Source organism: Bos indicus, chromosome 6 (genome assembly GCF_029378745.1).
Source record: "Bos indicus isolate NIAB-ARS_2022 breed Sahiwal x Tharparkar chromosome 6, NIAB-ARS_B.indTharparkar_mat_pri_1.0, whole genome shotgun sequence".
In the NCBI taxonomy this organism is placed as follows: domain Eukaryota; kingdom Metazoa; phylum Chordata; class Mammalia; order Artiodactyla; family Bovidae; genus Bos; species Bos indicus.
Window position 1 is genome coordinate 43,037,389 of NC_091765.1, and position 26,022 is coordinate 43,063,410.

Here is a 26,022-nt window from a genome sequence, read left to right on the forward strand (position 1 = left end):
GGAGCCTGATACAGAGCATGTGTTGAATTAAGGGAGGAGTGAATAAATGAATGTAGGATACTTTTATCATCTCAAAAATGGCAGGAACTAACACCCTTCCCACAGTCGCTGACTGGACCTTCTCAGGCTCCATGGTTAGATGACAGGAAGATGGAGTTCAGGTGTCAAGGGTCAAAGATAGAGTCCAGAGACCGCTTTATGCACAGTGAGGACAAGGTGTGTCTGTCAGGGCCAGGAGAAATGTTCACAAGAAGGAGATGCTTTCAACTCAGACGCTCATAAGCTGAGCCCTGCCTCTGTCTACCAGCTGGGAGATCTTCAGATAATGAACCGTGAAAGCCTGCTATGCTGCGGCATTATGCAATAATTTTTCACTTGCCACCAGTCAGCTTCAGGGATCAAGGACAGCTGAACACATAACCCACTCATGCATGTTATTTTAAAGACATATTTTAAAGTTATCAATATGGTACATTGAGTTAATGAGGGATGTTCTTTTGGTGACAAATATTTACATTCCACATATGCCTCTTGATGTCAAGAGTGTAACGGTTTCATTTTCTTCGTTTTTCTCAGGAGGCTGGGATGCAGATGGAAAAGGCCCTTGTGTCTGGGACACATTCACCCATCAGGGAGGAGAGAGAGTTTTCAAGAACCAGACTGGTGATGTAGCTTGTGGCAGCTACACTCTGTGGGAGGAAGATTTGAAATGTATCAAACAGCTTGGATTGACTCATTACCGCTTCTCTCTTTCCTGGTCACGTCTGTTACCTGATGGGACGACAGGTTTCATCAACCAGAAAGGCAAGTGTTTCTTAAAAATAGAAGGTTGCAGCTTTAATTCAAGGTTATTGCTGCAGTCTGGCATAATTAATCCAGGATGCTATTCTGCAGTATAGCTTTGAGATTGCAAGTTTTTAGAGTGATTATGGGATAAATTTTTTGAAATGGGTTTCCATTAACTTTTCCAGTATTATTCTGGTTTCCCTCGACTGGAGATCTTTGTTGGGAGGGGTGGAAATAGATGGACAGGAAGTGGGTTGGAATAAGTGTTTTATTTATGTAAAATGTTACTTGAGTATTGACCTGAAGGTGAATTTCCAAAGGTTGTGCATAATCTATTTTCAGTTGTGTTATGCTATGATAAGTCATGAAAAGCCCTGTAGAACTTGAGAAGATTCCGAGCATTTCAACTGGAGCTGAATTAGTGGAGTTAATTAGCTAGCACAGAGGTTGGCCCCAAAGGCCCTGGAATCTGTTCTCTTTGGATTAAGTGCCAGAGATTTCACTTACTATCTTTGTGAGCATCTCGTGGACCTCGCTTGGTGCCTCAGTTTCCCCATGAGGAGAAAGGGATACTGTAATAGCTCCTACTTCCAAGTGTTGTTGGAAGAGTAAATGAAACAGTCTTTTAAAGTGCTTTACACAGTAGCTGGTATAGCGTGAAAGCATTCAATAAGTGTTAGTTATTATTCTTCTTAATGCCTTGTAATGAAAAAGACTGTTGCCCTATTTTGGAGAAGGTAATGGCAACCCACTCCAGTACTCTTGCCTGGAAAATCCCATGGACGGAGGAGTCTGGTAGGCTTCAGTCCATGGGGTCGAGAAGAGTCAGACATGACTGAGCGACTTCCCTTTCACTTTTCACTTTCATGCATTGGAGAAGGAAATGGCAACCCACTCCAGTGTTCTTGCCTGGAGAATCCCAGGGATGGCAGAGCCTGGTAGGCTGCCGTCTATGGGGTTGCACAGAGTCGGACACGACTGAAGTGACTTAGCAGCATTGCCCTATTTGAAAGCCTATTATTTACGAAGCATTTTGCATATATTTTCTCTAAACCTCACAAATCAACGAGGAAGGTATAAGTATCACATTTTACAGAGGTGCATGTTCAAACCCAGATATTTTGTAAATTTGTGTTTTTGGGTGGATCTGGAATTTAAGCCTAAGGTTTGGCTAACTCCTTCCACACAATGTGAGTTGGCAAACTATGACCTGAGACCTAAACTTGCCCTGATCCCTATTTGTATAAATAAAGTTTTATTTGTAGTACAACGGTACCCTTTCATTATGTGTAGTTGGAGGTTGCTTTCCCACTACTATGGTAGCATTGAATAGTTGGGGCAAAGACTGTACAGCCTGCAAAGCCTGAAATGTTTACCTCATGGTCCTTTATAGAAAAAGTTTTGTAACCCCTGCATGACAATGTAATGACTTCTTCATAAAGAACCTTTATTGCTCCTTTGTTCTGGATAAGATTTCCCATGACTTTTAGGGCTGGGACAGGGTGAGGCAAGGGGGTGCTTAATGTGCAGGATTTGGGAGGCGTGTTCTCTCAGCATCTTACAACTGCGAGGTTGCCTCACCACACCTGCACTTCAAAAAGACAGCATTGAAACGGAGAGGTTCTCCTTGATTAAGTTATCTGCTTTCCTGTACAAAACAACAACAACAGATGTAGTGAGAACAACCTGTGATAACAGCTCCTCGGTGGACTTGTGCGCTTGCTTTCAGTGTAGAGGTGGGGGAAACCTCTGCACTGTGAAATGGAAGCACCATCTATGGATGCACCACACCATGGCTTCCCCCAGATAAGAAAAATACAAGTTTAGCAGGCCCATGACTTGATTCTAAAGACATTAGGCCCTGTTTTTAACTGCTCTTGGTTAAAGGTTTCCTTTCTTGGCATCAGCGGCCAGTTTTATTTTTTGACTTTGAACAGGAGGTAATTTGTGGCTCAGTTTAAAAATTAACTTATAATTTTCCACCGTCTTAATCCATCATCTGTACCCTCTCTTTTCTTTGGCACCCTCATAACCTTCAAGGATTAAAAGCTACGAGTAATCTCTGAGTTTTCTCTTTTCTTTTCTTCTTACATCTAACTAGTTGCCAAATCTGATCCATTCTTCTTATGCCTCTTTAACTTCTTCCCCTTGCCCGCTCCAGTCATCTTCTCTCTCCCTGCCCTGGTTTAGATGTTTTTCATCCTCATCAAGGGCTTTTGGATATGCCCTTGATGGATATACCTACTCTCACTCTCTTTCTTTGTCCTTTAATCCTTCGTGCAAAATGCCACCACAGCAATTTTCCGAAAGCTTGGCCCAAGACATGCTGGCTTGCATCATCTCCTGCTAAAACAAAGCAACATAAAATTTTTTTAGTCATCTAAACTCCTTCATATATCATTTCAGGTTTTACTTGACTTAGTCTTGACTCACCTCTGAGGCATTCCGGGCTGAAATCCCCCCATGCATGTGGTCTATGCAATTCCTCCACACAATGCCCTAAGCACATAACCCACTACTTATTAAACATGCTATGTAATTTTCCACTTTTGAAGAAAAACTTTTAAGTTTTTCCTCCTGCCTGGAATGGCTTTTTAAAAAAAGTTCCCAATTACACCTGTGAAATGTTTTGTATACTTTTCAGGTCTAGCACTGGTGGTTCAGATGATAAAGAATCTGCCTGCAGTGCGGGAGACCCGGGTTCGATCCCTGGATTGGGAAGATCCCTGGAGGAGAGCATGGCAACCCACTCCTATATTCTTGCCTGGAGAATCCGCATGGACAGAGGAGCCTGGTGGGCTACAGTCCATGGGGTTGCAAAGAGTCGGACACGACTAAAGGACTAAGGACAGCACACAGTGCAAGGTCTAGCACAAATGTGTTCTCTTCTCTAGAGTCCCCATTTCAGGACAAAAAATATTTTTTTTCTTTAAATTCTCATAGTGGTTTGAAAAACTCTTAAAATATTTCTTACATTCTTCACTCTTGGCATTATTAAATCCCCTGTTTGATTGTGAACACTTTGTGTTTAATTCAACCCAGCAAACATACATCAAGTGTCTACTTTGTGTCAGGGACAGTGCTCCATACTCTTAACAGAAATATGAGAGAATCCCTGAAATTGTTTACAGGGTAATGGGCAGATAGGTCTGCCTTGTTTACTCCTGTGACCTAGTACAGTGCCCTGCAGGGAGGAATTCAGGAAACACTTAACTGAATTAGATCAATAAAGGTCACTCTAAGGGTAGTTAGTTAGTTGCACAGTCGTGTCTGACTCTTTGTGATCCCATGGACTGTAGCCCACCAGGCTCCTCTGTCTTTGGAATTCTACAGGGAAAAGTACTGGAGTGGGTTGCCATTGTAGTGGTTGACTTTTCTTGAGTATATAGTGTGTGCAGCTCCCTGTGCCAAGCACTGCACCTGCTTTTGCTGAGTCAATGCTCCTAACAGCCCTGTGAGTGAGGAGGGCTTTCCCTAAACAGAGGGAATCATGGTAATCTGAGGTGTAAGACTGGGCATAAATTTGCCAAGACAACAATTTTAGTTAGAGCTGAGTTCAACCTAGTTCTGTCTCATGTCAAAAACATAAGGTTCCAGAGACATTTACAACATGAAACCACTTGTATGCTTTGTGCTGGGCTTCCCTGGTGGCTGAGATGGTAAAGAATCTACCTGCAATGCAGGAGACCTGGGTTCAATCCCTGGGTTTGGCATGGCAACCCACTCTAGTATTCTTGCTTGGAGAATCCCATGGGCAGAGCAACGTGGAAGGCTACAGTCCATGGGGTCACAAACAGTCGGATATGACTGAACGACTAACACACACACACACACACACACACACACACACATGCTTTGTGCTACAATTTCCCTGATAGTAACATGAGGTGGAGGCACTACATTACTAAAACTCATGTCACTGCTCTAGCCTATGATTCTAGGAGTTTGGAGTTTTTACTAAGTTTCCATTTGGGTGGTAAACAACAACAACAAAAAACCCACCACCTTAATGTAGATCCATAATTCTTTATCTGAAATTCTAAAATCCAAAATGTTCTGAATATTGAATCATTTTTTACTAAGTTTAATTCTAAAACAAAGTAGGCAGCAAAATCTGACCTGAGTTGATGGCAAAGTTTTAACATTATCTCAGTTTATTTTGCTTAGAATATTTATCTGTTTTACTGCAGAAATATTAAGGGATACTGACCTATCCCTATTGGGGGTGTTAAACTTAATATACAATATTTACTGTGTTTCTTTTCTAAAAATCCTCAAATTCTGAAAACATGGCTGCCAAGATTTTCAGATAAAGGATTATGGACCTGTGGCAATACCTTAACAGGTCTAGTTACTTAACACCAACTCCAGATACACAGAGGTTCATGGAGCTCACTGTAGATTAGATGTCCAAGAACAGAGCAGCAGAGAAGGTAGAGAATGGTGGTGGAAGGGGGCTGGAGTCACTGGGGCCACCCAGACAATGTGAGGGATTCACTGGTGCAGTTCTCACTTGGGGATCACATTGTCTCAGCACTGAGCTTTTTATGTTTGGCACTAGCTTTTGTAAAGCCAAAGCTGATTAATATTACAGACTTTTCCATGAGCAAGAGGGCACTGGAGGTGCTTCCAGTAGGCAGAATTTCAATAAGTGGTTGCTCATTCTTGTGCAGTGATCTGTTGAAGCAGTTGGAACTGTTTTAACTCAGAAAGGCCATCATTTGTTTTTTCTGTTTAAACATTTTCTCAAAGAGCATGTGAAGAATTAGGGAATCCTTGTCACTGTCTTTTCCAAGAAACTCGAGTTTTTGTATTTGACTTCCTATTTTAAAGCTTAATGAGAGGACATTTGGAAATGTGTAAATAAAATCCCGTGTTCCCAAATTGGAAGAATATTTTATAAAGTGGAATTATTACATGGCTTTTCTCTTTCAAATGTCAAGTTTTTGAGGCTTAACAAGAAGAGATTGAGCTGGCAACTGAAATCACATATTTCTGTATTTCTCAACTGTTCAAGTGCATTTTCATATCTGCCACAAATGTAAGTTTCAAGTGATTAGCTGAAGACCCAATTATTGGAAATAGAAAGGGAAAAGGAAAAGGAATGGTTATGTAGAATTTCTTTCACACTTTAAGATTTAAAATATTAGCACACTTAGAGGGATGGTAGTTAAGTAAACTAAAGGAGTATTTATTAATCTCCTACTCTATACTGGGCAGCATGGTAGACTGAATGATGCCCCCTCAAAGATGTCCATGTCTTCATTCTTAGAAACTGAATATATTATCTTACATGATAAAAGGGACTTTATAGATGTGCTTAAGTTAAGGATCTTTAGATGGGGAGATTATCCTGGTTTATCTGGATAGGTGTCATCACACAGATCCTTAAAAAAGTAAGTAAGAGGATCATAGTCAGAGAGAGAAGGTATAAGAACTGAGGCAGAGGTCAGACAGGAAACAAGGAGTTTCAGTGCTGGCTCTGATGATGGAGGAAGAGGTCATGAGCCTCTAGAAGCTGGAAAAGGCAAGGAAATGGATTCTCTTTGCGAACTCCCAGAAGGAATGAAGCTCTGCTGACATCCTGATTTTAGCCCAGTGAGAACCATATTGGACATCTGATGCCTAGAACTGTAAGATAATAACTCAGTGTTGGTTTAAGCCACCAAGTTTGTAGTAATTTGTTACAGCAGCAATAGGAAACTAACACAGAGACTATGCCAACAGAAATTGGTGGTTGGGTCTAAGGAGGAGTGAACCTAGAGAATTATATGTCTGACACAGGTAGGCACTAGGTCAAAGTTCATCCTTCATTAAGACATTTACAGTTTGACTAGAAGAATTTCAGGATAGTTATTTTATGAACTGAGACGTTATCTTCGAAAGTTTCAGCCGCATGCTCTTTTAAGGGAATTTTCCCATTTCTTTGTTCTATATAACCCTGTTCCGCTCTTGGCCACAGCTGACTGGATGGAGGAAAACTTATTTCCCTGTGACATATAAATTTTGTAACTTCATTAGAAAAGATAATCCTGTTCAACTGCCTCCCTGTCTCAGGGATGTTTGGAATTGAGGAGTTGAAGCCTGATTTGGTGGGTGGTTGGCCCTAAGGCTGTGAAGTAGTCTTGGCAGATAGGATGCCCATTTTGAGACCGTAACAAATTGGCTACACAAAGGAAACTGGTTTTTTGAGCAGGAGAGGAATGGAGTAGATGTGTTGAGGGAAGTTAAGGTAGGAGACATCAGTCTATTTTGAGAGGTTAAGATTTTCTCAGCTCCCAGCTTTAAGTTCCAGTTGTGATTATTTCCTGTCATTTGGTATCTGATATCTCTCTGTCATTTCAAATAATGCTCACTGCATTCCCTACCAGTCAGCCTCCTGCCTCTAATGCCACCTTTACATTTGAGTTAATCTGATTGGGCTTCTTTTCCCTATTTCCAAAAGACTTTGACTTAAACATGCTTCATATTTTCAAAGATCAAATAAGAAGGAATGGGTTTAATTAAAGCAAAGGTGATGGTAGTAACTGTGAAAGAAGGCTATGAAAGTTTTAATACTTACAATAACCCTGCCCTAAATATCAAGATGTAGAACAGGGTCCATTTGACTTCTTGGGGTTTCAGGCTCCCTAGGTTGGTAACTGATGATCATTTAAAAATACATATTTATGCGGACTTCCCGGGCAGTCCAGTGGTTAAGACTTCTGCTTTCAATGCAGAGGGTTCAATCCCTGGTTTGGGAACTAAAGCCTACATGCCATGCAACCAAGAAATTAAAAAAAAAAAAAAAAAACCAAAAATATGTATTTATGGATAGAATGAGTTACCCTGAATTGTATGAGTTTGGTAAAGCTAGAGAACTCTCTGACTATTTGTTCTCAATGCTTAAATACTCCTGCGGTGACGCTATTACTATTCCTCTTTTAGAGATGAGGAGATGTGGGTGTAGAGAGGCAGTCATGTAATTTGTCCATGATCCCTTGTCTTAATTGTTCGACTCTGGAGCTCTGGTCTTCAATGCTTCACTCCATTTCATCATGGAAAGGTTTCACTGGAGTACTGAATAAACTGAATAATCCAGAAGTAAAGTTCTGGGATGATAAATATTAAGTATGCAATGCTTTGTTGCTCTGCCATGTTGATGAGTTAGAAAAAGTTTTACTTAAATTTTTTAAATCTTCAATTCAATTGCACATCATCATGTTGTTTGAGTTACATTGATTGCCATCATTAATGATTGCATCATATTAAATGATGCTTATAAATCATTGATTCCTCCAGAAATAAGAAAACCCATGATATTATGAGTCAGATCCAAAGTAGGTGATTATTAAGGCTAGGAAAACAGTATCACTCTGATTTTGGTTCGGAAACGTTAGTGTAAGAAGGGGAATGTCACAGTGGGAACAGCTCAGTCTTTATAGTGAGACAGACTGGCTTTAAATGTTGGCTTTGCTATCTGTAAACATTGTCACTTGAAATCTGGAACTCACTTTCTGAATCTCCATTTTTTCATATATTTATTGAAACTAAAAATGCCTACCTCTTGGACTTAGTGCAGGGATTAAACAAAATGTGTGACATCATCTATGTATAGTATGAATACAAAACACAAAAACTGATATTATTTTTATATTCAAAGCCAGTGGAAGGCATTGACTATGAAAACCTTAACACAGTCCAATATCAAGATGATTCCATCATACAGATCTTTGGATATTCCCTTTTACAAAGGAGGAAATATGGGCTTACAGAGGCCCAGAGATTGAATGGTGGAATGATCTTTTACAGAGAGAGGAAAGCTTTATATACTTTGGTGAGTGTTAGTATTCCATGGCTGCTACAACAAATTATTACAAGCTTACTTGCTTAAAATCACACAAATTTACTACCTTAGAATTATGTGGGTTAGAAGTCTGACACAGGTCTCTCCAGAATAAATACCTCTGTGCTTACAGGCTGCATGTCTTTTACAAAGATCTAAGGGAGACTCTGTTTCTTGGTTCATTCAGGTTGTTAGCAGAATTCAGTTTCTTGTGGCTGTAGGACTGGAGTCTCCTTTTCTTTGATGACTGAGCTGAGGACCGTTTTCAGCCTCTATAGGCCACCTGCATTCCTCAGCTGCTGGCTCCCTTCTTCCATCTTCAAAACCAGCAATAGGTGGTTGAATCTCTCTCATGCTGCCACCTCTTGTGCCTCTTTTTTCTGTTGTTGCATCTTTTTGACCCACTCTTCTGCCATCCTCTTTTACTTCCAAGGACTCACATGGCAGAGTGGGTCCACCTGAACAATCTAGAAACATCTTCCCAACTCAGGATCCTTAATCAGAATGATATCTGCAAAGTCCCTTTGAAGTAACATAAGAAGTAAAGTAACATATTCACATGATCTGTGGATTACAACTTGGACATCTGGGTGGTGTAACTTATTATGTCTACCCAGTGAGTAATGGCATGCAAAAGGGGCTTCCAAGTATGGAGTTGCTATGCATGACCCACATGATGTTCGTGCTTGCAAAATAAGTGAGCTGTTGTTAAAAATTACCCATTCTTATAGACAGACAGATAACCCATGACCTGGCATAATTTGGCTTCTGCTTATCTCTCACTATTCTTATTCCCCTTCTGCTGAGCTATACATTCTCCTTATTGTGAGCTTTCAGTTACCAGAAAAAGCCATATTGTTCTAAGAGAATTAATTTACAAATAATGGCCATGCCATATATGATGGTAAAACTCTGACCCTCATAAAAAGTCCAGGCAGCCAAACCACAATTTCTATATCAGTTGACCCAGAAAAGTCAGAATATGGTCAACAACTGCCCCTTCTTTGTTTTTGCTCCTCTGTCCTCTTTGAACTTAGGACCAATCAGAAAAAGGCAAATTTGCTTCCCAACCCAATTACCCAAGATGCCCTGGTTCCAGTTAGCCCACCTCCAGCCTCCCTGTGCCAACAGCTTTCAGTCAAAAGGCACCTGGATCCTCCTCTCATTGTTTTTATTGTGAAACTTTCCTGCCTCCCTGATAGCCTTTGAGTATCTGCCAAATGCTAGTGATAATGGCTGGCTCCTTGTTGCAAACTTGGAATAAGCAGACTGTTCATATTTGGGAGGTCTTTGTTGATTTCCATTCTTCTTTTGGCCTTTTGCACATTTGTTTCCCTTTTTTCTCTTCCTGGATCTCTCCTCCTTGCCTTATGTTGGTCATTTGTATCCACCTTTTAAGAATCAGTTTAGATGTCACTCAAGACAACAACAACAATAATAATCATTATTAGAATCATAGTTAACTGTGCCAAGAACTGTTCTAAGCATGTTCAATTTATCAACTCATTAAACTCTCAGAACAATTACCGAAATAGGTTTCTATTATTGCTTACATTTTACAGACAAGAAAAGATAACTCAGAGAGATAAAGTAACTCTCCTGAGGTCACTGAACTAGTAGGTGAAAGTTTTGGGATAGAACTTAGGTAGCCTGTCACCATAGTTCACTTTTGAAACCATGCTGCTACTCTGCTTTCAGAGTAGATTTTCATATTCCCTCAGTTTGGGATGGGGACTTACCTTTAATAATAATACTGTATGATAATTATTTATGAATTTATTTGTAGTCCCTACTAACTTCATGGGAAATAGATGGGAAAACAGTGGAAACAGTGTCAGACTTTATTTTTCTGGGCTCCAAAATTACTGCAGATGGTGACTGCAGCCATGAAATTAAAAGACGCTTACTCCTTGGAAGGAAAGTTATGACCAACCTAGATAGCATATTCAAAAGCAGAGACATTACTTTGCCAACAAAGGTTCATCTAGTCAAGGTTATGGTTTTTCCAGAGGTCATGTATGGATGTGAGAGTTGGACTGTGAAGAAGGCTGAGCGCCCAAGAATTGATGCTTTTTAACTGTAGTGTTGGAGAAGACTCTTGAGAGTCCCTTGGACTGCAAGGAGATCCAACCAGTCCATTCTGAAGGAGATCAGCCCTGAGATTTCTTTGGAGGGAATGATGCTGAAGCTGAAACTCCAGTACTTTGGCCACCTCATGCGACGAGTGGACTCATTGGAAAAGACTCTGATGCTGGGAGGGATTGGGGGCAGGAGGAGAAGGGGACGACAAAGGATGAGATGGCTGGATGGCATCACTGACTCGATGGACGTGAGTCTGGGTGAACTCCGGGAATTGGCGATGGACAGGGAGGCCTGGCGTGCTGCTATTCATGGGGTCGCAAAGAGTCGGACACGACTGAGTGACTGAACTGAACTAATATTTAAGGGGCTTCCCCGATGGCTCAATGTGTAAAGAATCTGCCTGCAAAGCAGGAGGCACAGGAGATGCAGGTTTTATCCCTGGGTTGGGAAGATCCCTGGAGAAGCAAATGGCAACCCACTCCAGTATTCTTGCCTGGGAAATCCCATGGAGAGAGGAGCCTTGGCAGGCTACAGTCCAAAGAGTCGTAAAGGGTCGGGCACTACTGAGCAACTAAGCACGTCTGGTTACTACTACAATTAAAGTTTTCTTAGTACAAGTAGAGTGTTTATAATGTTTGTAATCAAGCATATAGTAGTGTCTCTGTAAATGCGTATTTGAGGAATGGACAAATTAATGATTGAATAAATGAAATGTACACAAAAGTCTCAACTATTATTTAAAATTGGAAGATAATAACTTTAAGAGGAGGTAAAGGGACCCTGCTTCTATGCAAACTTTGAATGCAACACAAGTTCTGCATATGAATTTACAATTATTATTCAGGAAATCATCTCTCAAAACAGGAATGCTTCTCTCCTCTTTGCTTAGTTTCTTTCCTAACTCTTATTTTTTTTTAATTAAATTTTTTAAATTGTTTTAAGTGTTTACTGGAGTGTAAGTATAAAAGCATTAGTTGCTCAGTCATGTGTGACTCTTTGTGATCCCATGGACCATAGCCCAACAGGCTCCTCTGTCCATTGGTATTCTCCAGGCAAGTATACGGGAGTAAGTAGCCTTTTCCAGGGGATCTTCACAACCCAGTCATTGAACCTGGATCTCTTGCGTTGCAGGCACAGCCATCAGGAAATAGTTGCTTTGAGATTTTTTTTGGTTTCTACTGTACAGGAAAGTGAATCAGCTATACGTATACATATATCTCCTTTTTTTCCCTCCTTCCACAGTATAATCATGGGCTGTGCTGTGCTTAGTCACTCAATCATGTCTGACTCTTTGTGACCCCATGGACTATAGCCCACCAGTCTCCTCTGTTCATGGAATTCTCCAGGCAAGAATACTGGAGTGGGTTGCCATTCTCTTCTCCAGGGGATCTTCCCAACCCAAGGATCGAACCTGGGTGTCCTGCATTGCAGCCAGATTCCTTACCATCTGAGCCAACAGGGAAGCCCAGGTATTCCTATGGATTATGTCAGAACTTTAGAGCAAACTCTCCAATGGAAAGTTCTTTAATGTGTCAACCCCCTAGCTTTCTGTCTTTGTAACTCACACCCTGGGACTGATGCTGAGCCCTTGTCCATGCTCAATGAGCCTCTTTTCTTAGACTTGTAAGACTGACCTGTTTGGAGAAGCACCAAGGCAGTCATTGCATTCATCTTCTTTACTTTATGTTGAATATTGTTGAAATCTATTCATTCACTCAAGAGCTATTTATTGAGTCTCTACTAGGTTTCTGCTATTGTCTCAGGATTTGGGGGATCCAGAGGTAAATTAGACAAGGCTCATGACCTAACCGAAGCAGAAGATATTAAGAAGAGGTGGCAAGAATACACAGAAGAACTATACAAAAAAGATTTTAATGACCCAGATAATGATAGGTCATACGATCACACGACGGTGTGATCACTAGAGCCAGACATCTTGGAGTGCAGTCAAGTAGGCCTTAGGAAGCATCACTACCAACAAAGCTAGTGGAGGTGATGGAATTCCAGCTGAGCTATTTCAAATCCTAAAAGATGATGCTGTGAAAGTGCTGCACTCAATAGGCCAGCAAATTTGGAAAACACAGCAGTGGCCACAGGACTGGAAAAGGTCCGTTTTCATTCCAGTCCCAAAGAAAGGCAGTGCCAAAGAATGTTCAAACTATCACACAATTGCACTCATTTCACATGGTAGCAAAGTAATGATCAAAATTTTCCAAGCCAAGCTTCAATAGTAAGTGAACTGAGAACTTCCAGATGTTCAAGCTGGATTGAGAAAAAGCAGAGAAACCAGAGATCAAATTGCCAACATCTGTTGGATCACTGAAAAAGCAAGAGAGTTCCAGAAAAACATCTACTTTTGCTTCATTGACTATGCTAAAGCCTTTGACTGTGTGGATCACAACAAACTGTGGAAAATTCTGCAAGTGATGGGAATGCCAGACCACCTTATCTGTTTCCTGAGAAACCTGTATGCAGATCAAGAAACAATAGTTAGAACAGGACATGAAACAATGGACTGGTTCAAAATTGGGAAAGGAGTACGTCAAGGCTTTTTATTGTAACCCTGGTTATTTAACTTTAATGCAGAGTGCATCATGTGAAATGCATGATGATGAGGTGAGGCACAAGCTGGAATCAAGATTGCTGGTGCTGGGAGAAGTATCAATAACCTTAGATATGCAGATGACACCGCTCTTACGGCAGAAAGCTAAGAGGAACTAAAGAGCCTCTTGATGAAGGTGAAAGAGAAGAGGAGAAAGCTAGCTTAAAACTCAACATTCAAAAGATGAAGATCATAGCATCTGGTCCTATCTCTTCATGGCAAATAGATGGGGAAACAGTGACAGACTTTATTTTTTTGGGCTCCAAAATAACTGCAGATGGTGACTGCAGTCATTAAATTAAAAAATGCTTCTTGGAAGAAAAGCTATGACCAACCTAGACAGCATATTAAAAAGCAGAGACATCACTTTGCGACTAAGGCTCATCTAGTCAAAGCTATGGCTTTTCTAGTAGTCATGTATGGATGTGAGAGTTGGACCATAAAGAAGGTTGAGCACCACTGAAGAACTGATGTTTTCAAACAGTGGTGTTGGAGAAGACTCTTGAGAGTCCCTTGTACTGCAAGGGGATCAAACCAGTCAATCCTAAAGGAAATCAATCCTGAATATTCATTTTAAAGAGTGAGGCTGAAGCTGAACCCTAATACTTTGGCTACCTGATGCAAAGAGTTGACTCACTGGAATAGACTCTGATGCTGGGAAAGATTGAAGGCAGAAGGAGAAGGGTATGACAGAGGATGAGATGGTTGGATGGCATCACAGACTTGATGGACAAGAGTTTGAGCAAGCTTCAAAAGATGGTGAAGGACATGGAAGCCTGGTGTGCTGCAGTCCATGTGGTGGCAAAAAGTTGGACATGACCGAGCAACTGAACAACAACAATAACAATTCTAGTGGAATTGAGCGAAAAGTCAAACATGCAAACAAGCAAAGAATAATTTCTTTTAAAAATATGAATATGTAAATTTAAAATTTTAATTGAAGTATAGTTGATTTACAATGCAATGTTAGTTTCAGATGTATGGCAAAGTGATTCAGTTACATATACATATATGTGTTATATATGTATATAAGAATATATATATGTGTTTTATATATATATATAAAAAAACATATAGATTCTTTTTCAGATTCTTTTTCCTCAGAGACTATTTTTCCCTGGATTCTACAGTAGGTCCTTTTTGGTGATTTATTTTATATAGAGTAGTATGTATATGTTCGGAGAAGGCAATGGCAACTCCAGTATTCTTGCCTGGAGAATCCCAGGGACGGAGGAGCCTGGTGGGCTGCCATCTGTGGGGTCACACAGAGTCAGACATGACTGACACGACTTAGCAGCAGCAGCAGCAGTATGTATATGTTAATCCCAAACACCAAATTTATCCCCCCACCCAATAAATAAAATAATTTCAGTAAGTGTCCCATTGGCACAAAGTTACGTGATAGCAACCTGTCCAAATGAATCCCTTTCAGAATGTAACAGCTTCCACAATTGTGTCACCCCATCAGTCAGTCTTCCTTGGACTTCATGTTTTCTTCCAACCTTTAATTGATTATAGGTAGGAAGTTATGAACCTTATTTTGGATTAAAGTTTTTTAGGAAATTGTTATTCCTAATCCTCTCCCAATCCTTATTTATTGTCAGCATAATGAAGATGACTTTTCTTCTCATACTTTCTTTTATTTTTCTCCTAGGAATCGACTATTATAACAAGATCATTGACGATTTGTTAGCAAATGGGGTCAGACCCATCGTGACCCTCTACCACTTTGACTTGCCTCAGGCCTTGGAAGACCAAGGAGGTTGGCTCTCAGAGGCAATCATCGAATCCTTCGACAAATATGCCCGGTTTTGCTTCAGTACGTTTGGGGATCGAGTCAAGCAGTGGATCACCATAAATGAGCCTAATATTTTTGCTGTGATGGCATATGAGTTTGGTGTATTTCCTCCTGGTGTATCTAACGTTGGAACTAAGGCTTATCAGGCAGCTCATAATTTGATTAAAGCTCATGCCAGATCCTGGCACAGCTATGATTCCTTATTCCGAAAAGAGCAGAAGGGCATGGTATCTCTATCAATTTTTGCTGGCTGGGCAGAACCAGCAGACCCCTACTCAGCATCTGACCAGGAAGCAGTTAAAAGAGCCATGGCATTCCAATTGGACTTCTTTGCTAAACCCATATTTATTGATGGCGATTATCCTGAAGTTGTCAAGTCTCAGGTTGCCCTCATGAGTAAAAAGCAGGGCTACTCATCATCACGGCTTCCAGAATTTACAGAAGAAGAGAAGAGGATGATCAAAGGCACTGCTGATTTCTTTGCTGTGCAGTATTACACAACTCGCTTAGTCAAGAACCAGGAGAACAGGAAAGGAGAACTGGGTTTACTCCAGGATGTGGAGGTTGAAGTTTTTCCAGACCCATCTTGGATAAGTTTGAGTTGGGTCTGTGTGGTGCCGTGGGGAATACGTAAGCTACTGAAATACATTAAGGTAAATGCACTATTTGTTTGCATCCCTGTGTACCCAAACGTGGGAAGATGGGAAGATGGGCCTATGTCTATGTATATAAAGACCTGAACAATGAATGCTTTAAGCAATGGCATATACATTTGTTGGCCTGGGAAGAGGTGATTAGGATTCAAGTCAATGAAGGATAATTAGCTGATAGTAGTGTTAGTTGCTCAGTTGCCAACTCTGTGACCCCATGGACTGTATGTAGCCTGCCGGGCTTCTCTGTCCATAGAATTCTCCAGGCAAGAATACTGGAGTGGGGTTGCCATTCCCTTCTCCAGGGATTCTTCCTGACCCAGAGATCAAATCTGGGTCTCCTGCATTACAGGCAGATTCTTTACAGTCTGAGCCACCAGGGATAAAGGGCTTCAAAGCCATGATTAGACTTAGGATTTGCTGTTAAATTCAGTTGTAGCTACAGTAGTACCTTGGACATATTTTTCAGGCTGGGGTCACAATTAAGTTACTAAAAGGAAAAATAGGGATTTGAAATAGCTGAATCCTTTCTGGGTCTCTGTTACACTGAATGGCATCTAGGTAGCTGAAATGAAAATTTTAAGTTATCAGTTTTTTAGGATTCCCACTGTCAGGCGGAGAGGGGTAGAAGGCAATGGCACCCCACTCCAGTACTCTTGCCTGGAAAATCCCATGGATGGAGGAGCCTGGTGGGCTGCAGTCCATGGGGTCACTAGGAGTCGGACACGACTGAGCAACTTCACTTTCACTTTTCACTTTCATGCATTGGAGAAGGAAATGGCAACCCACTCCAGTGTTCTTGCCTGGAGAATCCCAGGGACAGGGGAGCCTGGTGGGCTGCTGTCTATAGGGTCGCACAGAGTCGGACATGACTGAAGCGACTTAGCAGCAGTAGCAGCTGCAGCTATCGGGGGGATAGAGAACATAGCTACTGGGGAGAGGGGGACCAAGGGGTTAAGGAGCAATGACAATCAGCAGATGCTGATGGAAGAAAGATATTTCTGTCTTCTCATTATAACAAGAGTCATTTGACTGTCTTCATGGATATTTGCACAGTTTTTCTTTTCCATTGTTAGTTATAAAAGGTCAGTGCGCGGAAAATTAAGTTAATAGGGTCAGTGCAATTTGATGAAAACTAGTTTTGGGGTTGTAGCTTAGAGAAGATAGAGGGTATCTGATTTTATGAGTCTTTTTTTTTTTTTTACATCTGTTTGGAATAAAACTTCTGCTTTCTCATTCCAGGATACGTATAATAACCCTGTAATTTACATCACTGAGAATGGGTGACCCCACATCTTTTGATGACACTCAGCGCTGGGAGTATTTCAGACAGACATTTCAGGAACTGTTCAAAGGTACCATTTGAAATGATGAAAGATCAATTGTGCCAACTTGATATGATTTTCCCATGTGCCTATTTGCATTCAGCAAAGACCAATGATTTTGAAAGCTGAAATTCATGTAAATCAGTGTAAAGCTATGTAATTAACAGAGGGGGGAGAAAAAAGTATTTAGGAAAGAGGAAGGTGAGAATTTTGGCCTACCTTCAACCTGCTGAAATTTAATCAAGTAAAAAGCGACAGTCTTCAGCATTTTGTGACTCCTGGGTGAAGGTGACATGAATACAAGGAGTGGTGGCTGTTGGGAGAGAGCATTAGTTATTACACGTAGATCCGCACTGACCAGCTAGAGCATGCTTATTTGCATATTTTAATATCCTAACTATCAAGAAACGAATTGGCAGAATTCTTAAAGGACCAAAATCAAGCATTTGTGTAATAAACTTTCAAGTGGTATGTGTCTTCAATCAATGCATGTTTCATTTAAAGTGTAACCAAACAGCAGACATTCTTTTTGCCATATAGAATCTGTGAATTTTATTTCAAGACAATATTGTTATTCTGGCAACTCCTTTTACCCAAAGGAATTCTTTTCATATTTGAAAACAAATGTGAAGGAATAATCTTTAGCTGGTAACACATATTTCTGCCTCAGTTAATTTCTCCCTTTTAGCTACCACTTGGAACACTGTTGCTTCATAAATTTAATTTCTCCTCCATCTAAAGAAATCATATCATAGCAACAAAATTCAATGAAAATGAGACTTTCAATTTCCTGTTTTTTAAAACCATGATAGGCAGTTATTTCTCCTCATTCTGTTTGAGAGGTCCTGGAATTATTCTTTCCAAACTAAATCAGTAATATACTGGAATCAGCGAGAAGGAATTCTGGAAAGTGACACAAAGTGGTTTCTTTCCAAAACCTCAAATATATTGACTCAATTCCTCACCCAGCCCTGGGGTTTATTGACAGAGGGCAATTGGATTTCTTCAATTTTACACAAGCAAAATCATTCTTTTGTGTTACACACAAAAAAGATTCATCCTCTGTGTGGGAATTCACTGTCTGATAAGAAAAGGAAATCTCTAGTTTTCTGAGATTCTTCCCCATTTCTCCCTGTAAATGACCCTGCTGCTGCTATTTAATCATTAAGTCGTGTACGACTCTGCGACCCCATGGACTATAGCGCGCCAAACTCTTCTGTTCATGGAGTTTCCCAGGCAAGAATACTGGAGTGGGTTATAAATGACCCTGCTCATAGTTAATACACCAACGTTCCCAACTTCACCTCAAGAGACAAGTAGGCTAGTTATCATCATCAGATTTATGGATGCCCTAGGGACCCCAAAGGACTTGTTCAAAACTGTTCTGTGTATTTTAGGGAAAAAAGAGAAAAAGTAGACGTTGTCTTTCTTCATTCCCATCTTGGTGCTCTGTTTAGCGCTAACGTATAAGGACATTTCTTTGTTCTCTGAAGTCATTTTCAGTACTTTGTACAGTGCCTTAGATCTTTAACACTAAAAATTCACCAGTGGACCCTCAAACTAAGATAAGATAGAAAAGTAACTGAAGGCAAGAGAAGAAAATGTGAGAAGATTTGGGTTGGTGAGGGATAGGAGAGAAGATAAGGTTAGGAACAAAATCCTGCTTTTGAAATTATTGAATTCCTATTGTACTGTTGAATTAATGTAAAAAGTATGAACTTAAACCATTAATTATTCACAGCATCTACATTCTCTTCTGATTCTTAATATTATGACTTCTATTCTTTGTAATTAACAAATAATATTGTATTTTTTGAAAATATAGTTTTTCAAAATGTGTAGAAATCTACACATTGACCAGAAACACTATATTAAGTGTATCTATTCTGGACTGGATATAGTGATAGCTGTTTTTCATATGTTGTTGTAGTGAACACCAGTTCTCTCTTCTGCAGTGAAACTCTTTTCTAATAACTAGTCCCTTTTCTTTCTAGGAAGTACCCACCTTGCCCCTATTCTTAGACTTATCATAGAGATAGTTATGTAAGCAGAATAAACAACTGCTCTTTGTCAACAGATAATTGATTGATCTAGATGTAGGCACATGACGGTGAGGTGGATCAATCCCAATTCTTCCCTGGGATTTAGAATTTGGACCAATCAGTTTGCTTGTCTCATAGCATGGATTGGCAAGGTGATGTAACTTTGTGGGCCATTGGTGGCTATGCCTTTCCATGTAAAGCTTAGGGGTAGTGAGAAGATGGGTGGGGAACAGCTGCCAGTGCCCCCAGGGAAATGGAGACAAGAAACCAGGGAGAGATCAGGGGGACAGTTGTGCTTCTAATTCCAGTTTGTCTCAGACTCAGCTGCAAATATGTTTTTGAGAGACATTACTTTTACTTATAATTAAGTGCTCTTTCTGGTTCACCTGATTCTGATTGGATTTCTATCACTTGGAACAAAAAGAGTCTTAATTGATGCCATCACATTATTTTATTTTCAAGACAGTGAGATGAGGTCATTGCTGCTATCTTACAGATGAGAAAACTGAGTTTCAAAGAGGCTAAGTCATTTGCTCAAGATCACAAAGTTACTAAGTAATATTTGCTGGAACAAGGCAGAATGTGTACAGTATTATTATTACTACCACTATTTTGGTGTTTGATAGGATCCCTGAGTCCAGGGCTTTCTGACTCAGAGCACTTGCTTGTCCCACCACACTTCTAGAAACTTTGCCTCACGTTTGGGTGCCCTGGGCTTGCATAAATTCTTTGAAAGTGTTTCATGCTGCCTCTGCAGGAGCCAGCAGGTCCTATGACCTTGGGCAAAGCTCAGATGCCCCATATCCTGCGTCTCAGCAGAGGAAGGGAGCTGAGGTAACTGATCAATTTGCTGAGACTCCTCCAAGGTAATGCCGATGATCTTGACTGGCGAGCACTTGACTGGAAAGAACCACCCTGTGAGCGATTAAAAGCAATAACAAGCCCAGGAAGGTATTTGTGGGAAGCACGGCGGGAGAGAGGCCACCAGAACCCAGGGAGTCAGATGGATGATGGCTTTGTGATTCTCAGGAACAAAGCTTTCCCTCCCACATCGTGCATATGGACAGGCACATAATGACACTATGGTTGGATCAATGGCGTCTGCCTGAAGGCCTTACTAATCTCGTCAGGTAAAATCCCACAGCAATTAATTGAGCTGTAAAAAGAAAGCTAATGTTTCTATTTCCTTATGAGAAAAGGAGGAAAAAAAAAAAAGAGGAAAATGTCATTTCAGGAAAAAAAAAGGGAGAAATCAGTGAATGCCTTTTTAATCACTGCATTATTTAAATGCCTTTAAACAGGTTTTGTTTTAATTAATGTAGATACGGATAAGGGAAAAGCAACACAGTGGAGATACAAAAACTTGAAATGATATATAACTGGGCTTGTATTCCAGGTCCAGTCATTCAGCAAGGGGCACATGACCCAACCTCCCAAACTCTCAGTCTGTTCATCTATAAAAATGGGATAATACTTTCCCTGGCAGAGTTGTAAAAATTTCATTTAATAAGCTATTGTGCTAAACACCCTAAGCAATTGCCTGGCACATAGTAAGCCCTCAACCAATGGTAATAACTGTTATCATTGCCAAATGTGCACTTTTAAGTATATATCTATCACCCCAGGTTATTTTCCTTATTATTTAAAAAATAGAATCTCGGGACATTAAAAAAAATTCCTATCCGCCTTCATGTCTCTAAGTTATGACAGAACGTCCCCTGCCATGTCTGAAATTTTTCCATCATTTTTTCTGGGAAACTTCCTAATGAATGCTGGTAGCATTGGCCCTCTGGCTATTTACGATTGAATCCTATGGAGGACCTAGCAGCCAGGACCTCCCTCCATTCATTACTTCCTTTGGAGAGGTTGCCACATTAAGTGAAATATCAAATAATTGGCAGCAGAAACAACTATCAAACAACTGGGTAGCTGGAATTGTTCTGTCACAGGGATTTTCGTAAAAACTCAAGAAGCAGTGATTTTCAAAGCATTAGGCTTTTCTCACATGATTTGAATCTTTATTATATTCATAAAATTTACACCAATCTTGGCTGCTCTGGTGCCAGCAGGCAAGTGTAAGTCTATATATTGTTATTGTTCAGTTACTCAGTTGTGTCTGACCCTTTGTGACCCCATGGACTGTAGCACGCCAGTCTTCCGTGTCCTTCACTATCTCCCAGAGTTTGCTCAAACTCATGTCCATTGAGTCAGTGATGCCATCCAACCATCTCATCCTCTGTTGTACCCTTCTCCTCCTGCTTTCAATCTTTCCCAGCATCAGGGTCTTTTCCAATGAGTTGGCTCTTCGCATCAGGTGGCCAAAGTATTAGAGCTTCAGCTTCAGCACCAGTCCTTCCAATGAATATTCAGGGTTAATTTTCTTTAGGATTGACTAGTTTGATCTCTTTGCCCCTTGCTCTGGAGAGTCCGTCTCCAACGGACTCTCAAGAGTCTTCTCCAACACCATAGTTTGAGAGCATCAATTCTTTGGTGGCACTCAGCCTTCTTTATGGTCCAACTGTCACATTCATACATGACTACTGGAAAAATCATAGCTTTGACTATATGGACCTTTATTGGCAAAGTGATGTCTCTGCTTTTTAATACATTGTCTAGGTTTGTCATAGCTTTTCTTCTAAGGAGCAAGTGTCTTTTAATTTCTTATAGATAATGTCTATATATAGCACACATAAATGAAAGTGAAAGTCACTCAGTTCTGTTCAACTCTTTGCGACCCCATGGACTATACAGTCCATGGAATTCTCCAGGCCAGAATACTGGAGTGGGTAGCCTTTGCCTTCTCCAGGGGATTTTCCTAACCCAGGGATTGAACCCAGGTCTCCCGCCTTGCAGGAGAATTCTTTACCAACTGAGCCACAAGGGAAGCCCAAGAACACATAAAGGGATACCTTAATAATCTGGATGTTGAGGAGGTGAGAACGTGTGAGAAACCAGGCAAGTTATTCTCAATGGGTGATACTTGACCCATGATGTAAACTCTCCTAAAAGAGGATTTCAGTTGAGTTCAACCTGTTCCTCACACCTACTGAACCTGTGCCTCCCCGTGGCTTGGCTCTCAGTCTTTCCTCAGCTGAAATGTCATGGTCTTCACCTTACTCCTGGCCCAATCCTGTTGTTTGGAGAAGATCAGCTAGCTTGAAGTCAGGCAAGATACAGGTTTGAAACTTGGTTCTTCCACTTCATGCTCAGTGATTTTGGGGGGAATTCTTAAACAAACAACACTTCAGTCATTTAATTTTTAAATGGGGATAATAAAAATATCTGTCTTCTAAAGCATGGTGAAAAATGAACATGATAATGCTTATAAAGCCTAAATACAGAGTCTGGCATGTTATGAAAGATTCCATAAATAACAGTTAATTTTGGGAGGGGGATATCTCTGCACCCTTTGAGAGTTGGAGCTGTGTCTTTTTTATAATTATATCTTCAGCCCCGAGCACTGTTTCTGTCATGAAGTAGCTTTCTACACGTTTGTCGAATTTGGTTGTGTCTTTCAGAGAAGAGTGAGTCAATGGATAATGAGAAATAAATGATGAAATGAAATGATTGGGAACTGTATTTCCTTTTCTTAAAGAAATATACCCCACATGGGAAAAAAAATGCAGCCTTCTGGAAAGTTTCTGAGCCAGCCTAACTTTCCAGTGAGATCCATGCCTGAGTTAGCACAGCGGTAGATGATTGCAGAGGTTTGTTAATGACCAGCTTTAGGCTTTTAATGACAAAACCCCTCAGCAAGATGTCATCGAAGTTATTGAAGACTTCACTGAAAGTGTTGAAGCTGATGCATTGTAACAAGAAGGTTATAAATCTTGCAGCTTGGGTATACCACCAAGATAGGATGCTGAGCTCAGAATCACCCTGCTGTTGTCTGTCAGCATTCTCCTCCCTCCCTTCCAATGGAGAGCTGGGAAGGGAGAAATACATCCATTTCCCAAAGTGGTGCAGACCTGGCAGCCACCTGCCTATGTCAATTTAAATTGCAGAGGCCCATTTAACTGGACAAAATGTGTTAAGCACCTGTGTTTTTCTAAATGTGTGTTAAAAAATATCCTAAGAATTAAGGAAAGCGCTCAAAGTTTGACACATTGACCTTTTGGAAAAGCGAACCAATTAAAAATCCATTGCAAGCTCAGAATAGAGACTCAATTACCTGAATATAGAGTCCCACTTCATGTTTGTTTTATTGCTTCTCAAGATAAACCTTTGTCAACTCAGCCCCATGGAGCAGTTCATCTCATAGCTCATGGAGAACTCACAGCTTTGGGTACGTGGAGGCTGGGTTGTCAGATGCACTTGGTACTGTCGTTCCCGGCAGGACTGAATTGAGCCTGTGAAGAGGAGTCAAGGCCAGAATAGAAAAGGAAGAATGAGATTCAAAGGCTGTTCACAGAATTGTTTGAGCATGCTAGTGTACAGACTTGTGGAATTTGAAAAGTCATGAAGAAAACAATTTCCAATGTATTTGTATCCCACCAACCTACAAGGCTACAGGGCTTCCCTGGTGACTCAGAGGTAAAGAATCTGCCTGAAATGCAGAAGATGCAGGGTTGCTACCTGGACTGGGAAGATCCCCTGGAGAAAGAAATGACAACCCACTCCAGTGTTCTTGCCTGGAAAATCCCATGGACAAAGGAGCCTGGAAGGCTGCAGTCCATGGGATCACAAGAGTTGGATATGACTTAAGGACTAAACCACCACCAACCTACATACTCAGACTACACATCAACTCAGACAACCAGAGATTATAGAGTAAACCTTGAAGAGAAACATGGCAGATGATTGTCCTCTGTTGCTTCTCCCCTTCTGTTCAGTAGCATGCTTGTCGTCCCTCTCCCATATGAAGGGTGGAAGAGTAGAAAGTCTGCAGAGTCTGAAGAGAGAAGACTAAGTCTTGTGTTCTAGGGGTGTGCCTTTGGGGAAGTCCTCATTAGGACTCTCTGAATGTCAACTTCCTCATCTGTTAAATGAGACTGATGCTGATTGCCATTCTGCCTAACTCATAGTCAGTTGTGAAAATAAATTTATGTATTCGTATTCCCAGAACACCTTAAAATGTTAGATATTAGTTTTATATTTGATGTAGTTACTTTATACCTTTAAGGATATCAACCACTCTGGACAAAATACATAATCTGGACCTTCGTGCTCTACACTGCAAAGGGAAGGGTTTGGTGCTTATTATCCATATCCTGTCTCAGAATCTATGGTTTTTATTTTCTTGCATGTTTCTGAAGGGCTATGATAGTGGGATCAGTTCAGGGGTTTGAGAGAATGTGTTCTACGACCAAGTGACTGGTGCAGTGCTTGGCAGAGTTCAAAATCACTCACTCACACAGACACAGACACACACACACACACACACACACACACACTGCCGTTGTTGATCACACTGCCGTTGTTCATCAGACTTAACTCAAGTGAGGCCATACTGATATGATGAGGGACATACACGACCTAGCCGGCACACCCACTTTGAGACATAGAACCTGGTACATCTGCTTCCTGGGAGCAGGTTTCAAGGAGTTTCCCTGTGAGCAGCAGCTCAGTCACACATCAGAGAATCTGCCCTTGTGCTTCCTGATTAGAAACCATTCTTTATCTTCTATTTCCATAGCATTCTCTGCCCCTACAGAGAAGTCCCTTGGACTTCTTTTTAATTCAGTTCCAATTGCTTCAAGGGGATGATTACTTAAGGTTCTCCACTACCCCATACCTAGTGAATTTTATACTACTATACAGTCTTTAAAAATTTTTATTTAGATGATTCTAAACTCACCCTCCATTGTTAGGGCAGTCTGTCCAGTAGTTTTTGTACTGATGTACCAGCAAACAGAAGTTCAGTTGCATCTTTATAACTGTAAAAATCTGTAGAATAAAGTATAATTTGTTTGAAGAAGACTTATCTTTCCAAAATAAGGAATAGAGTCAATAGAATCTCAAAAAGGGGGACAAAAGGAAGGATTTGGTAATACTTTTAAAATGAAAACCTAGTGGCTCAAGCAGTAAAGAATCTGCTTGCAATGCAGGAGACACAGGAGATGTGGGTTCTATCCCTGAGTTGGGAAGATCCCCTTGAGGAGAATGTAGCAAGCCACTCTAGTGTTCTTACCTGGAGAATTCTATGGACAGAGTCTGGTGGGCTACTACAGTCTATAGGGTCTCAGAGTCAGACATGACTGAGCACACACATGCTTTAAATGAAACATAACTGAGATATAACAGTGTTTAAGGTGTATACCACGTTGATTTGATACACTTATATATTATAGTATCATTATAACCTTAGTGTTAGCTAACACCTCTATTATGTTACAGAATTATCATTTCCTTTTTTTTTTGGTAGTAGAAACAATTAAGATCTAGTCTCTTAACAACTTTAAGGTTTATAATACTGTATTGTTGACTATAATCATTATACTGTGCATTTGTTCCTCAGAACTTATCTATCTTTTAGTTCGCAGTTTGTATCCTTAAGCAACATCTCTCTTAACTCCTAGACTCTGGTAACCACCATTCTACTCTCTGTTTTTACAAGTTTGTCTTTTTTAGATTCCATAAGAAAGTGATTTTATACAATATTTGTATTTTTCTAACTTTTCACTTAGCATCATGCCCTCAAATTCCATCCATGTTGTTACAAATGGCAGGATTTCTTTTCCTTCTTCTCATAGTTCATTATGTGTGTGTGTGTGCATGTGTGTGTGTGTGTGTGTGTATACCACAACTTCACTATTATTCATTCATCTGTTGATCATTTTCTGATGGACATTTAGGTTGTCTCCATATCTTGGTTATTGTGAATAATGCTGCAACAAACAAATAAACATAGGAGTTCATATATCTCTTGGCTATCATCAAGAAAACAGGAGATAAGTATTGGGGAGGATGTGG

The 26,022-nt window shown here is 40.5% G+C and overlaps 1 protein-coding gene across 1 annotated transcript in view; it reads left to right on the top strand.

The window, feature by feature from the left end:
- LOC109560364 (cytosolic beta-glucosidase) overlaps positions 1–26,022 on the top strand; it is a 134,794-nt gene that overhangs the window by 52,758 nt on the left and 56,014 nt on the right. The window contains 4 exon segments of the mRNA XM_019962517.2: positions 577–804; positions 14,950–15,746; positions 16,986–17,026; positions 17,028–17,098. Coding sequence (XP_019818076.2) covers positions 577–804; positions 14,950–15,746; positions 16,986–17,026; positions 17,028–17,098 — 1,137 coding nt within the window.